The following is a 16,793-nucleotide window of genomic DNA, read 5'->3' as shown; positions in this document are numbered from 1 at the left end:
AGAACACGCCGACGCAACAGCGTGAGCAGAGATAGACTGCGCAAAATATACAGATAGCAGGAGACAGAGGACAGCCATGGTCAGATAGGAAAACATTCAGGATCTGGATCAGTCTTATGCGACAATGGAAACTGAACTAAAGAGAACATTTGAAACTGTAGCAGTCTGCGTGATCTGCCTGCAGGGAGGGGCGGGCCGGCCCTGCGAGTAAAGTAACGAGTTACTTTATGTAGAGAGTAACGAAGTAGTGTAATATATTGCTTTTTTTTAAATGTAATATGTAATGTATTACTTTTTTTTTGTAACGACCCCATCTCTGGTCGTTAGTTTCCCTGGTGTGTCTGATTGTCTCATTGTGTTCACCTGTTGCCCTTGTGTTACTCCCTCCCCTGCCCAGCTGTGTCTTGTCCTGTGATTACCCTTCTGTGTATTTAGTCTAGTCTTCCCCTGTGTTCCATGTCGGTCCATTGTTTTCCCTCCATGTTATTCCACGGTCTGTGTTCCTTGTGCTGCTCGTTTATTTTGGATACTGCCTTTTTTTGCCACAGCTTTTATTATTTAATAAAGCTCGCTTTTCATTAAATTCTGCATTTGAGTCCTACCTGCTTCACCCAATCGTAACGCAATGGTTTTCCTGTTGCACTGGGAAAACGCATTGAATTACGCGCAGCATTTAAGACTCAAAACTGTATCTCCACCATGGCAGCTACTGTTTTCTGCCATAACAGTCTCTAAAAAGTCAACAACAGAGCAGCAGACGTAGAAGAATAATCACTACTCCTATACATACTGCTTTTAAGTAGTAGCAATGTATACTGTTTCCAGTCAAGTGTGAGTGCACAATTCCACCTGATAACAGCACAGGTAGCATGCAGCATATGGATCCAGGTTTTTGTGGACACAGCAGGGATTGTGGGTAGCCCAGAAGGGAGTTACAGCTTGACAAATATTTGAAGTGCAGCCCGGCTCTGTTTGCCTCGGCCAAAGCTTCAGGTTGAGGCTGCTACTATTGAATTATGCATCAAACGGGAGACACAGCCAACGGGGTGAGAGTCGGAGAAATTGAAAATTAAAAACCATTTCACAACTTCTGATGATGTAAAAAGCCGCGCTTGTACTACGGCTCTTTTTTCGCTTAATTTTTTTCACAGTCATTCGATTGAGGAAGTGATTTTCAGGAGTACCAGGGAGAAATCCATAACATTGATTTTTCGTGGACTAAAAGATACTTGGATTTTATTTTCTGTGTATTTTTGTATTAAAACATACTGGTAACGTTCTTCCATTTTTTCTGTTTATGTAATGCACTGTGTGTTCCAGAAAACAAGTCTAAAAACACAGATAAACCCTGAACATTTCACATTTTTATAACAGGTATTTGCATACATTACATCTGCATTTTTTATCTTTATCAAATCCACTTACATTTGAAGTACAAATGACAACAACATCTAACACATTAGAGGATATGTAAATATTTCTCAAAAGCGACGTGAGAAAAAAAGGCCAGCGAGGGACGAGTTAATCCCAAAAAGTGAACATAGTTACAAAAAACATTCCCACAAAGGGTTAAGAGAAAGGACTGACACAGAGATGTGTTAATTTACAGAGTGCAATCACAGCATAACCATTTTACAAAATATTTTGATAGTAGTTTCAATATCCTCGCTTCATAATGTGCTATGGAAATATATTATTCTGTATCAGTGCATCTCTCGGGATAATTGGATTTGTACAGTGTGTCCTGTTCAACTACCGATGCCAGCTCTAATCAAAACAGATTCAAAAGCAGAGATCTGTTGTCCCGATAATCATGCAGCCGTTATAGAAGTCCTTAATCAATCTGTCCGAGTCGCAAGGGAAGTTGGACACATTTCTCCCAGCGTGGTAAATATTTGATATCAAATTGATTCTCGTCCAATAAGAAAACTGCAGTAGTCGAGCTGAAAAACCTTCTACAAAGCGTCTGAGAAAATTGAAAAAATGTTTGAATTGACAAAGAGAAACCATGCGTCTCACCGAGCAGCTTGACACATCAATATCCTGCCGAAGCCCCCCCCCACCCCCTGTAATGAGTGGGGTCCAGAGCTGCGGATCAGAGGCGGTTCACAGGTCCACGGTGGCGATGGTGCTCACCTTGTTGTTCCGGCTGATCCGCCTCTCGGTCCGCGGCCGGGGCAGCTTGGTCTGGATCAGCTCCTCGGGGGTGTTCCCCAGCGGCGGCAGCAGCCTCTTCTTGCTGTTCCTTGTCTCTGGTAACCACTGGGGGGGCAGCTCGAAGGGTCCGAACCCAAACTGTGGGGAGTCCTCCGCCTCGGTAGGGGTCGCTGGGGCCACCTGAGATGAAGAGGCGTAAGCACACGTGTGGACCGGAGAGGCCCGCGGCGCTGTGACTAAAGGAGGGCCGTCCTTAGTGATTATCAGACCCCCCCCTGACCCCTGCAGAGGGTCCTTTGTGGTGATCACTTCCCCTCTAAAGCTCCCCAGTCTCGACCTGCCCTTGAGGTCGTCCTTAGGCCCAGAGCAGCCCCCTGATAGTTGAGGAGGGACCTCGTTCTCCACGTCCTCCTCCTCCTCCTCAGAGGGCCTGTAGATCTGCTGCTGGCCGATGTTAAACATCTCCAGGAGCTGGCTCCCGGAGCGGCCGGCGGTCTCCAGCCCCACCGGCTCCCCGATCACCCCCTCCGCTCCCAAAGAGTCCAGCGCCCCGGTGCTGACCACGTTACGGCGGCTGTAGCGTCTGTGGATCCGGGCCAGCAGGTCCAGCCAGCTGTGGCGCGCCGAGCGGTTCACAGTCAGAAACAGAAGAGGGTTTGTGAGCAGGGACACCTTGGGGAGCCAGAGCGCCGTCAGGTACAAGGAGGCGGGGAGCTCTTTAGTGTCCGCCAAGATGGTGCGATACACCACCAGAGCTCCGTAGGGGGCGCTGCAGGCGGAGAAGGCCAGTACCACGGCCAGCAGCGTGGCGTGCAGCTCGGCTTCTCTCTGGGACACGTACGGGATGGAGATGCTGCTCTGGGGAGTCCGCAGCGCCGCGATGATCACCTTCTTCTTCTGGCTGCTGCTGAGCGCTCTGCGGATCAGAAGCATGAAGAAGAAGACCAGCGCGAGAGGCATGATCACCGTGGTGACGTTGTAGACCAACACGTACACCATGTGGCCCAGAGAACGGGCGTGGTCGTCGGAGCAGGACGAGGTGACGTACACATCCGTCACATTGGTCACGCAGAACGCGGGGAGGCTGACCACGGTGGCGTGGACCCAGATGTAGATGACCAGATCTCGGGATCTCGCATCGGAGATCTTCCTCTCCAACGGGTACAGCACAGAGTAATATCTAGACGCAGAAAGACAAATAATTTCAGCATTAAGGCCTTTCTCAGTGAACGCTTCAGTTTCACAGTAGGAAAAGCACAGCTTTTAAAGAAAGGAAATGTTTAATAAATGTTTCTTCAAAATACCTTCACAGGAAACTCTCAGGAAATGAAAAGATATTTGTAGAGAAAACCCAAATGAACCAAACCCTTTAACCTGTTAAATCCCAAGCCTGTTTTTCAGGTCTCAGGCTCAAAAAATGACATTTCCAGAACAAATGACCATCACTACACTTCTAAAAGGGGAAAATTAATAATCTTTTTCCTCAAAGTAATGATAAACCTGTGAGTTGGGTGTAGAAAAGTCAGAATCAATATAGATGTTTTTTTATTTTAAGGAAAATTCAGATTGAACATAAAGATAGTGTCCGTCCAAAAATAATTTTTTACTTATAATGAAAACTAACCTTGGATGATGGTATGGTAGACTAAAAGCTTTAGGAATCCAAAGTACAACACATAATAAGTACCCTGTATCAAGATTGATGCAAAATAAGTGACATTTGACCTTTTTAGAGAGGTTTAGCAAAAAAAAACTCCACCTCTGAGGAGATTTGGGTGGAAATGGCCGTTTTTGACGTTTCTCTGGAACCCATTGGTCGATTTTGATGATTGACATCTCTTTTTGACCGTTAGAGCCAATAGAATTGAAGGGGAATTTCCACATACACACCACACGTTACCAAAAAAGTTTTGCCCAGAGCGAACCTATCTCACGCTCTGACATCTGAAAATGGAAAAGTAGGTTTATTGCTTATGGATGATCAGAAATCATTTCAAAGTGACACAGACACATTGGATTAACCTATGGATTAACCTTCAGCAGCGTTTTTATCGTTTTAATGCCATTGAAGACAACTTTTGATCAGACAACAACGAAGGTAAGAGATATTGCCATTGTTGCTACCTAGCGCCAAGAGTTATGATGTCTGTTTTTGTTTATTATGTTGTGAGCTCTTATCATAAACTGATAATGTAGGTACCTATCGATTCTGTGTCTTCTCACAATCTAATCGATGGGTTGGATTTGCAGTTACGATAAGTAATAAGGGTGTTATGAGTGAGTTTCTGTGCACACGCCGTTAGCATTTTGTCGCTCGTCGCTAATTCAGAGGCTGAGCGTTAGCTTTGTGTTGTTTTTTTCCCCGTTACATGGATATAAAACATTCATAGTTTATTAAATATTAAGAAGACCTCAGACGCTGTTTCCTGAAGATTATGCGTTTTTCCGCCCGGGGGTGGGTCGATGGGGGTTCAACAGGTTAATCATTATAAAACCTTTAATGTAAATGTGCTTCTAACAATTTATCATCAAAAAAAGAATAACCAAGGTAACTTCATCAATATAGTAGTCTTAGCTGAATAAATTGGACTCCTTAATAATCCAATAACCAAGAAATGACTGCAGCATGACAGTGTGTAAACTGTTTATAAAATAGGGGTAAAAAGGAAAAGTATGCATATTTAACATAATTCTACTGGAATGAGATTAAAGGATTTTCTCTCCAGTTATCCGGGGGATGTACTAATTTATACACAAGAATTTGAAATCATGTAACTGCACACCCATAATGTAAAACAAACTGTCATCCTGTTTTATTCCCCAAAACAATTAAGAAAAAAACATTAATTGCTTGAAGGATTTGCCCATTTCCCTGGATTATCTCTTCATCATCACCACCACGTACTAGAGTATGAAAGAGTGTGTGTGTGTGTGTGTATGTGTGTGTGTGTGTGTGTGTGTGTGTGTGTGTGTGTGTGTGTGTGTGTGTGTGTGTGTGTGTGTGAGCTGATAGCTGGTGCAGTCTCAGCCCGTCTGTACACACACAGCCTCGTTTGCCCTCCTTTAGATAAATTATTCATCCGTTAGTGTGATAGCGTTCTGATTGTATGTTGTTGCTATGGAGGCAATCTGGATGGATGGAATCTTTAGAGCAGTGAAACCAAGGCTGAGGCGCGGCTGCAACAACACACGATGTGACTGCAATCACCATAAGCATCACTTTGTATGTTATTCTGCTTTTAAATTTCATAATGAACTCCTGCATGGTTTTTAAATTGTAATCAATGCGGCCACTGCAGTCATCCAATAGTAATGTTTTGCACATACTGCAGGGCTTTTATACATGATGGGGTTATGAGTAAGCAGCAGAGATTTCATATGGTTGTTTGTTACCCTTTCTAAGGAGATTATGTTTTATGTTTGGTTTGTTTGTCTAGAGAACGGCTCCACAAGAAAGGAATGGTGACAGACAGAAATCAGACAAGAGGCCATCAGCGTTGCTAATTTTTCTCCAATAAAAGTAGCTTGCACTAAGAGGGTTTTAAATGTTGGTTTATCTAGTGAAAATTGCCTCTTTTGGCTGTGGCTTTTATCACTGCAGGGAGGCGGGGGACATGTCTGCTCAGCGTGATGTTCACATGCTCCATCCATTGGCGAAACTAAAGCCTTCTTGTTCAGAGAAAAGGGTTCTTGACGGAAAAATACTTTGTCTAAAGTAGATTTTTTTTCTATGCTCACCTGGTAAATGGTTTCAAGAATCATTGAGGTACGACCCATCAACCTTGTTCATGTCTCATTTAGTCCTTTTTCACAATTGATGTTATAGTTTGTTTAAAGGTCAGTGAATCTCTACATGCCTCCGTATTGTCCACATCATCTGATACATTGTTGTGTGCTATGATTGTAAAATACAGAAGGCTGAAAGAGAATATTGATCTGTATTATCAATGATTGTATGGATCTGAAAATAATAAATACATTTTCCATCTCGTACAACAAAACAGTTGGATGTGTGTCTACTTGTGTTGCGTCGATTTTTACTACCAGGAAGAGAATTACAATGCCAAGGGATGTGCTGATAAACTCATCCGAGTATTTGAATCATCCACTTCTATCGAGTGGCACTTCCAGAAAAAGTTAGTGGGAGGTACGCACCTGCTTTTTTCAAACACATCTCTCAGATGTCCTGGATGCAGGGCTGAAGTGAGCATAAAGCATCTATTTTATCCTACTCAGGGACACTGCGTTATTAGTAAGAGGTGGGATTTCATTTCAGTTGCTAGCCACAGTTTTCTATTTATAACTTATGTAGGTGCCAAATGCTACTTAGTGAGTCCATTGAGTCCATTATTTGTATTATTATTATTATTTGTTTACGTCACTTTTATTTATTTGTTGAGCACTTCCGGTAATTGCCACATGGGTGTGGTTTGTGTATAGATCACCTGTTTCATGTCGAGTGCGGATGACAGAGGGTGAGCTCATTTCATCCCTATAGTTATTATGTTTTGATTTTGTTTATTAAATATCGTCAAACTATCTGACTTCAGTACGGACTTTCTCTTTGAAAACGAGAATATAGCCAAGCTTAGCCTCTCGGCGACTCAAACTGAACTGGAAATTGAGCCGCCACAACTTATATGTACTACTCATGTGTGGAAACAAGTGTGTTTTCCTGGGCTGACCTGTCGAGGGCGATGGCGCTGAAGCTGAGCACCGTGACGGAGCAGAAGAGCTTGTGGAGGAACTTGATGGCCTTGCAGAGCAGCAGCGTGTGGAGCCACCAGCAGCATCGAGGGCTCGCTCCCAGAGCCACGTCGAAGGGAACGCAAGCCAGCCCGGCGCAGATTCCCGAGCACGCCAGGTTCTTGATGAATCGGTTGGTCACAGATTTGAAGACGTTCGTGCAGCAGGTGCACCACAACACAGTGGCATTTCCTGTGGGGACGAGGTGCAGGGATTTAGAAAAACATCAAACTAACACTTCATTTCCAAACCGGTGTAGAAAAGTTTAATTTCTGCACATATTGCTTGGCTAGTTTTGTTTATTTTTAAAACTCCCTTTTTACTACTAAAAGGCTTACAAAAAAAGGCCTTTGAACAATTGGACGGATTCTTAGGAACCAGGAGGGATGGCACGTGAATAGGCACTTTCTTGGCAGAGCAGAAAAGACTTCTGGTCGCCCTTAGTTTATTTTGAGCGTGCCAACATTAAGTGAGTGATAGCTTGACTGTTAACATGTATCATTTAAAGTCAAATACTATATGTATTACTATAAAGTGTGACGTATTTTGATTATTTTGTTTTAACATGTCTTTCACAGGACAGAATTATATCTTGGTGCTATTATTTTTGCCACTTGCCATGTGCCCTGATGTAACCTGTCCATCTGAATGTAACTAAAGGAAGAAACCATTTGAACATTACTGGGCATTTATAAAGGCTAATTCCCTGGATCATTATGTTTCCTCTTGTAAGTTTCTCATATAATGTCATTTCCCTCTCACTGTCAAGAAAGACCAAATTGCCTGGATACTCTAAATTGCCCATCGGCATGAAAGAAGGGGGACAGTCTAATTTGTCTAATTCTAAGTGTGTGAGCCATATAGAAGGATCAGCACAGAGACTGTATGAGTATTGCATGCACTGAGAATAAAGCTTTGTTCATATAATATAGATATCTGATTAGTTGCAGGCTCCTCATTTTACACCATCATTGAGTTTTCCTATGAACTGATTCCTTTTTAAGGCCAAAACTGATACCTTGAACTGATTTCTAATTCAAATGGTGTGCCACAGGACAAGATAAGACAATGATAATACATGTCAGTTGGTTTTACATTACAAACTTTCAGGAAAAAGTCACATTTTTCATTTGTAAATGCAAACAAATGTGTTCTGCTTGTTGCACTATATTTTGGATATACGCAGACATGAATATACAAATTGCAGTCAGTTTGAACAGATTTGCTCTTTTAAAACGATATATCTGTATTAATTTGGAGGAAAAAAGAGTGTGGACTCCTGCAAAGGTGTGATGGCACACAGACCTTTCAGGTAATTCTGGAGAAGCCTTTCACTCAGCTTCACAAAATCCCATCTGAAGGTGTTTTCAAAAAGGACCAATAAGGATTATTCTGTCAAAGAAGAAGAACGATCAAATAACGTTTCTAAAACAAATTTAGAGCTTGCTGAAGGGTGAAAAAATCTATTAAATCTAAACTGAGAGTGACAGCACTTGATAAGGTACAAGCGGGGAAACTGACATTTCTACGTTAAGATCCCTCTATCATTTGGAGCAACAGGACAGCAATGACTGTTAATTAGGTTTTGAATATAATTCGGGGCATACGGGGACACGTGTGACATCAGCCTCTCCAAATGTAATTACCCGCAGAGTGTGAGCTGTGCTCTCATTGTGAGAGATGGAGCAAGATGTTCCCTGCTGAGGAAACATTTCATTTCTTCCTGCAGGTTATTTGTTCCCCTGTCTGTACATGTTCAGTACACAGTCTGAAAAACAAGCACTCAACATCAATTGCCAAGAAAACAAATCTGTTTACAGTTTACAAAGATATTAAAGCTATCAAATCAAGGTTATATATAAAAATAATTACGAGTGGATGGGGAAGTGAATTGTAGCCGGAGAGGTTTTAGATGGAGCTGTTTTTAAGGGAACATTGTGTGCTTTGCTGCTGGTTTCCAACTGAAAAGGGTTTCATAGCAGCACACAGGAGTAGTATTTCAGGGGAACCCTAATGAAGCTGTAATTAATGCTCAGTGATTCCGTGAAAGCGGAATCACATGGGATAATGACACGAGCACAGATACTCATCGTTTAAAAAAAAGAAGGTCTTTTGTTATTGCCTTACAAGACATCCCATTAGCGCTTTCTGACAAGCACCGCTGTTGTCAATATTGCTGGCCTGGGCTCTTTCAAAACAGGTGAGAAGACAATGTTACAAATACTTGTCTAAGAAATAATATTGTCATGGTTGTAAAAAAGGATGTTGACTGCTGATAGGAAACAGGGGTCCTTTGTGTCAAACATGTTCTTTATCCACCTGGTTTTATGTTTTTAATAAAACACCACAGCAATTCCTTCTTGGATTCGAAGCACCAAGAGTCATCACTTCCATCTTCAGTTTAGTTCCTGTTTGTAAAAAACTATCATTTCTGATCTATTGCCAGACTGAAAACTCAATAAAATGATTCTGCAGGACCCAGATTAAGTTCAATGTTTGTGAACTTCTTGCGTTCTGCAATTTTAATTAACTTAAGGTCCAAGTTATGGAAAATCGTGGCTATGGCAAAAACATTTTGAAGTATAATTAGAACGAAACAAAGACTACAGTTGATTGTAATCTCATTAGTATTATTTGGTCATTGAACAAAATAAACATTTTACACAGATATGGCCCTAGATGTAATGTGAGGGAATCACAAAAGCTACAATTGATCATGCAGAGGAACATAAATGTGTGTAAGGAAAGGCAGGTTTATTTATATAGCAACTTTCAACAAAAGGCAATTCAAAGTGCTTTACAAAAATGAAAGACATTAAGAAAATGGCATTTAAAATCAGTCATTAAAAAGAAAAGATAATAAAATAAACATTAAAAGAAAAAAATACATGGATAAAAGTTACAGTGTAGTTTAAGATATGAATAGTTCAATTAAAAGCAGCGGCAAAAAGAAAAGTCTTCAGCCTGGATTTAAAAGTAGTCAGAGTTGCAGCGGACCTGCAGGTTTCTGGGAGTTTGTTCCAGATATTTGGAGCATAATAACTGAACGCTGCTTCTCCATGTTTAGTTCTGACTCTGGGGACAGAAAGCTGACCAGTCCCTGAAGACCTGAGAGATCTGGATGGTTCATAATTTAGCAGGAGGTCAGAAATGTATTTTGGGCCTAAACCATTCAGTGCTTTATAAACCAGCAGCAGTATTTTGAAATCTATTCTTTGACACACAGGAAGCCAGTGTAAAGACTTCAGAACAGGAGTGATGTGATCCACTTTCTTAGTGTTAGTGAGGACTCAAGCAGCGGCGTTCTGAATCAGCTGCAGCTTCCTAATAGATGTTTTAGTGAGACCTGTGAAGATACCATTACAGTAGTCGAGTCTACTGAAGATAAAAGCATGGACAAGTTTTTCCAAATCCTGCTGTGACATTAGTCTTTTAATCCTAGATATATTCTTTAGGTGATAGTAGGCTGATTTAGTAACAGTTTTAATGTGACTGTTGAAACTCAGGTCAGAGTCCATGACTACACCTAGATTTCTGGCTTTATCTGTTGTTTTGAACATTGCAGACTGAAGCTCAGCGCTAACTTGTATACGTTCTGACTTGGCTCCAAAAACCATTACCTCAGTTTTATCTTTGTTTAATTGGAGAAAGTTCTGACACATCCAGTCATTGATTTGTTCAATGCACTTACTCAGTGTTTGAATTGGAGTATAGTCTCCTGGTGAAATTGTTACGTAAATGTGTGTGTCATCTGCATACAGTAGCTATGGTAACTTATTTTGTTGTTTTTCATTATCTGAGCCAGTGGTAGCATGTAGATGTTAAAGAGAAGAGGCCCCAAGATGGAGCCTTGAGGAACCCCACATGTCATATTTGTCAAAAGTGGACCTATTATGCTATATTGGAAAAATATATTGTAGGGTCATACCAATACAAAACATGTCTGTGAAGTTGTTTGCTTAAAATACCAAACAGATCACCCATGGTAGCCATGCCTCATACTGCTCATACCCCTCTTTTGCAGCCCTGTTAGAGAAACGCGGATTTTGGGTCCTTAGCTTTAAAAAAAAACAAAGAGGAGGTGGAGCTAATGCCTGATCAGAATTCTACCGGAGATAAAGTTAAATTCTGCTGTGATAAAACGCCATCCTGTTCTAAACCACATCAAGGATTATTTCTGAAACAGTATGGAGCTCAAATGCTTTTTCTCTTGCGGGTTTATCACAAGGCGAGTTCTTTTTTTATTTCCTGCTTTTTAAAAACATGTGCTCTTCAGTACAGGTTAGCTCTGAATGTTAGCGAGGCTTGCTAATGTAAACAAAGACGAGTCAAAAACACGTCAGGAATTGTTTCTGATAGCAACTTTCTGAGGGTCCGCCGCCATTTTTGACGTCATATCGGCAGCAAATCTGGATCAGCTCCGTTGTACCCCCGTTTTTAAAAGATTTGGGTACGGAGGAAGAGAGAAAGGGTTTTATTTTCTGACGCTGCGAGAGTTCCCCGACACACTGGGGACACATATTTATGTATAAAAGACATCAAAATACCAAACCAATTTAGAACCGTTGCCGAAATGTGTACTACATCTACAGCTGTTAAGATATTTCAGTTGATAATAACAGTAAGTGATAATTTTCAAGGCTTTACATATCATGGTTAAAAAATACAAAAGGCTCTTGGGAGAAGCAGAGTGAGAATCAAATGTTAGTACAAATACAATGGTGTGATATTACACCCTGACAGTGGTTGCAAAGCAAGTGATTTACTGAAGGTGGGATCACAGGGCCAACACAGCACTTCATTTTAGAAAAACCAGCTGTTACTTTTAAACCATTTCAAACCTGAACAAACGTCCATGAACAGATTATTCTAGCACAGTCTTTAAATTCAGTGTTACAAAGTGCTTCACACAATCAAATATGTCCTTGTTAGAGCATCATGGAGACAGTATTTAGACCTGTACTTCGTTATAATCAGAGCCTTCATTGTCATTGTCCTTTAGCGCCTGAAATACTCACCTGACACTCGAGGAGCTCCTTGGTAACTATACTAACAGCAGCCAATGTAAAGAGAGAGCACTCACTACACATGATGGATTTGTTCCACTTAATAAATGAGTCAAAAAGTGTTTCTGCTTCACACACATGAAGCTTAATTGTGTCCTCTCTGGAAGCTGCTGTTATGTGTGGAACAAGACTCATCCAGGTGTCTAAACATATTATCATTAGCTGTTGAAACTCAAAGTGTGAAACATAATTAACACACATTTATTTTGTTGCAACCCTGGGATGTTATAATTGCTTTTGTTTCAATAAGCAACTTCTGTATGAATGGTAATGAGCAGAGGAATAAAGAGCCAGATATCCACATTCTGTAATTCCTCACAGACGTGATTAAGATCCGTAAGGGTGCCGTGCACACAGTGGCACATTAATCCGCTTTACAGTCAAAATCTGATCTTTGCTTTAACGGGATAAACTACAATTTTCTGCTAATAAATAGGAATGATATAACCTTGAAATGCATTTTTTGGAATTGCACATTTTTGCTTTCTTTCATAGTGTTAGATGAGAAGATCAATATAACTCCCATCTCTGAGTTTAAGGAGTGCCAGATATGCAGTTTTTAACAAGTGACAATGTGTTCTCTTTTTGTTTAAACTAAAAAGCACCTCTTTTTAAACAACAAATTGTTTTAATGCCCTCGCGTGGTGTACCAACGATGTATGAACCTGATAAATGTATGTGTGTTCATGTATCATGACGTGCACACATATTTTCTTCTATTTTTCAGTCACTCAGACAGATTTTCTCTAGAAAATGGAAAGATATTAAATCACACCCACAACGGGACAATAAAAGTGCCACATGATGGAACTAACATCATCGCTGACAGTAAGTGCCATCTGATGATGTACTCTAGCTTTTGTCATATAATGAAACGCTTATTGTGTTGTAAAAGTGGCTGGAGAGTCACAAACACACTTTTTTCAACCTCAAAGACAGTTCTCTGGATCATCATCAGTTGTATTATTCATTGTTCTACTCTCTGGGCTATTTATGGTTTCGTAGCCAGGCTGAAGGTTGGCTGCTAATAAAATATTTGTCCTCTTTTTTTGTATATTATATTCATTTGTATAGGTGGAATGAAACAGATCTCCAATCAACCTTACAATGGGCGTTTGAATAGGGACTGTAATTGTATTGTAATTATTGTAATGTAATTATAATGGCTTTTATATTAAAACTTGAATGCCAGTAAAACCTTGAATCATAATTACTATAACTGTGTTGCTATTAGCACTGAGTGTTGTGAGTTTGAGTGTTATAGCAATAAGGCTCATTTGCAAAGAAAGGGTCCCTTTTGCGCTATATTTCTGCATGTATCCTTTTTTTAATATGTGCAAATGGTAGGAAAGAGATAGTGTTTTGCGGTGCAGATTCCATGTCACCCTTTGCAGGTGCTTTGACATTTACATGGTTTCTTTTTGCCTAATTTGAGCAGGTTTATCGGCCGCACAATCCTTTTTAAAAGTGTGCCCTGGATTCACTGTCAATCTCCTTTTGCTATAATGTTTAAGGGTTGTGTCTGTTTCTTTTAACATACTCTATTTAAATCCTATGTCACTTGTTGTGCTCCATTGGTGCATCCATGCCTCCAAACCTCTGGCTTAAGGTTCACATTCTCATATGTGCTGTATTTTTTACTTATTTACATTTTAGGCTCATATAAACAAGGTTGTTTGAAAAGGAAAATAGATGTTTTATACGTATCCAAGCCAACAAACAGATAAAGGTCTCCCTTGCTGCAGGTCTCCCTTGAAAAAGAGATCATTGATCTCAATGGGATTTTACCTGGATAAATAAAGGTTTTGAATTTGAATTTGAAAGGAGGATTTTAAGCTGTGTTGCTAAAAGGCAGATTTCTGCAGCCATTGATGTCATGCTTCCCTGACCCTGCCACATTGCACTGCACAGCAGGAGGTGGTAATGAGTCAGAGCAATAGTCATTTTGCCATTTTGACAGTTTTGATTTCGTCCTATTTCATCATGGTGGACTGTTTGAGCGGCCTGTGATTGAGTCCACACTTTTCCCAAACAGCACAAGCAATCATAGCCGTGTGTGTTTAATGCAGCGAGGAGACAGGATGTGACAAATAACACGTTCATATGCTGTGCTTATTTTTGGCGGGAGGATTATGTTTTTTGGCTGGTATTAAGATGGAATGGTCAAAACGTGGTGACACTGATGTGCTGCTGCGCTCCATCAATTCTCACGGCTCAATCCTCACTTCCATCATCATCAGCAGCAGCCTGAGCTTCTCCTGGCACAAGCAGGAATATTTGTCTCAGAGCCAGCAGAGATTCAGCTTGAAAGAGGCTTACATTGTGTACGATGAGTTATTGCAACCAATTTTGCCAATTTCATGGTAAAATAGGTCACCAACACATGTCATGTTTACCACCATACTACTGTCTCTTTGGGTTGCAGACCTTTCAATGGAAGAAGGCATTAAATACACCATTTAAGTGTAACTTAAGTGTTCTTACTTTTTGTATGTTTTTATTTTTCATCAACATAAAGTATCGCTGCTTGACACTCAATGTAAAAATTACCATCAAACTAACATAAGAAGGAAAAACACACCGATAATCAGATATCTTCAAACAAGATTAAATGGGATGCAAACCGTATTTTACTTCTTTGTGCATCCATGTGGACAGCTATAGTGCAGAAACAATGCTGCTGTCAGTTCAATGTTCAATGACCAAATAACTGTTGCATGTCTTGACCTCCGTTTCAACAGAAGGAAGTGGACTTTATCATGATGACAATGTGGAAGATGTGCACAAGGAGTCAGTCTGAGTGCACCATGTTCTGCATCTTCCCAAAAAAAAACCTGCATCCTTCACCATTATGTCAGGGCTGAATATTGTAGGGATGTCTGACACTGATATGTTAGGAGTTCGAGAGAGGGTATCTTGCAGGGTTTTTTTTGTGGCTGTTGGGTTACAAACTCTCTAATTGTATAAGGAATAATTATATAAACACCAACATTCTATAAATAAACTATGGTTTGGCTGAAAAAGGTTAATTGTCTGACCAGTTTAAATGGGAAATTATATCACATTTGATTGAAAAACAGACCTCTTTTTTGTATGTATTACCTTATCATTCTATAAAATAGATTGCCTGTTGATGGTCATGGTATGGTCAAGTATGTACAATATGAGTTGGAAGAGCTAAATATCCCATTACCGTGACCATATTTTAAATGTTGGTACAGAATACAACAATTATATTCATTTCATTAAGGCATGTATGATATTTTAGGATTACTTGTTTTTGCAGATGTCCTCAGATATTCTAATTAATCTTGCATACATTGTGTCCCCATGTGGAAAAATGTACTATGTAATAACCAAACTGTTGAAGCTCATGGAAAACATGCCGTAGCCTAGTAAATGTTTCAATGGAGTGATACCAAAACTGTACATATAAGGTTTAAATGTCTGCAGGTGTAATGGGGGCCTTTTCTGTCAAGATTGCACAGTAAGTGTGTTAGAACTAGAAGCGACATACCGAGCAGCGATCCTATGAGGATGAACACCTGGATGGCGGTGGTGAAGTCCCGGTAGGCTTGCTCCCGGAGGAGGCGCTGCCCGGTGCCCTCCGCAGCCCCGCCGCGGTCCCACCGGAGCGGCGGGGGACTGGAGGCGTTCAGCGGCTCCAGCCAGAGGTGGGCTGCCGCGGAGAAATTGGCTGCCCCGTCTCCCACCGTCACAGCCCGGATCCCACTGTCCATGTCGCTCACCCCACGATGTTTAAGACGTCTGGCGGGATGTGAGCAGCCAGCATTGGAGAGGCATGTCAGTGTGGATGATAGCGATGCCTTGCAACCAAAACAATCTACAAGCTTGCAAGCAGAGATGTCAGTGAGGCAGACACACAGGTAGGCAATGCGTGTAGCTGCCTAAAATAACAGGTTCTTCTGTCAGGAAATGTATCTGATACAGCAGGAAAAAACATGATGCAATGATCAAGCATCAAAGCGCAGGGAAATATCATGCATAGGCAGCATGCCCCATAATCCTCCAATGCGGATGCATGGCAGAAATCAGTCACTGAAATCCGTGCGCAGTGATCAGGCAGTGATGCTACTCTGACACCGAGTGCACCTCAAAAACACACCGGGTTGCAAGTGTCTTTTCCGGCGAAGAAGCTTGCAGCACCGAGAACACGCCACCATCCCCTCTGGCCGTGCAGCTAAAATATCGTGTCTGTCTGTGAAGCTGATTCTCCGGCTGCGGTCGCATTGTCAGAGGCTGGTCATTGGTAGCCTGAGAGGTTTGGAGCAGTGTAACGGAATATCTCACAGCGTGAGGTGCCACACAAAGGAAGAGCCACTCCTCTTCTTGTATTCACCGAGGAACTCCACTGAGTCTTATGAATGACAAGTGTGGCCGAATTGCACACTGGTCAGTAATGGAAAGTAACTAAGGTCACTAACTGAACTTTAGCACCATGAAAGAAGTATTTCCATTCAAGCTATTCAATTGTAGATACATATTGTTATATATTGTTTCACTTCTCTGACAGCATAGTTACATTATATTATTATACATTCCCTTCCTGTCCAGTAAAAACCATGCATCTCCAAATGTGATGATCTTTTTGTCTGATAAACTGAAAGATGAAGTGTTCCTTTATGTGAAAGTAAAGTCTCCTACTTCTTAAACTGGACACATTATTTACATTATTGCAGAGCTAAAAACAGGCCTTTTTTTTAAGAAACTCACGAAAAGTCCCCCTTTTTTTTAGAGATACTTGTTTCTAACAGAACAGCAATGCTACAAACATGGAATTATAATTTAAATCTGACGCATTGC

At 41.0% G+C, this 16,793-nt stretch overlaps 1 protein-coding gene across 1 annotated transcript; it reads right to left on the bottom strand.

Annotated features, from left to right (window-relative positions):
• Positions 1–1,351: 1,351 nt before the first annotated feature.
• Positions 1,352–16,283, bottom strand: gpr176 (G protein-coupled receptor 176). The gene is made up of 3 exons (XM_034220088.1): positions 15,487–16,283; positions 6,843–7,095; positions 1,352–3,337 (listed from the first exon to the last, which is right to left on the bottom strand). Exons 1-3 carry the CDS (start codon positions 15,707–15,709, stop codon positions 2,107–2,109), a joined length of 1,707 nt encoding a protein of 568 aa, XP_034075979.1. The 5' UTR covers positions 15,710–16,283; the 3' UTR covers positions 1,352–2,106.
• Positions 16,284–16,793: the final 510 nt, after the last annotated feature.

This window comes from Gymnodraco acuticeps, unplaced genomic scaffold (assembly GCF_902827175.1).
Source record: "Gymnodraco acuticeps unplaced genomic scaffold, fGymAcu1.1, whole genome shotgun sequence".
Taxonomy (NCBI): domain Eukaryota; kingdom Metazoa; phylum Chordata; class Actinopteri; order Perciformes; family Bathydraconidae; genus Gymnodraco; species Gymnodraco acuticeps.
This window is presented reverse-complemented; position numbering and strand designations above follow the sequence as displayed.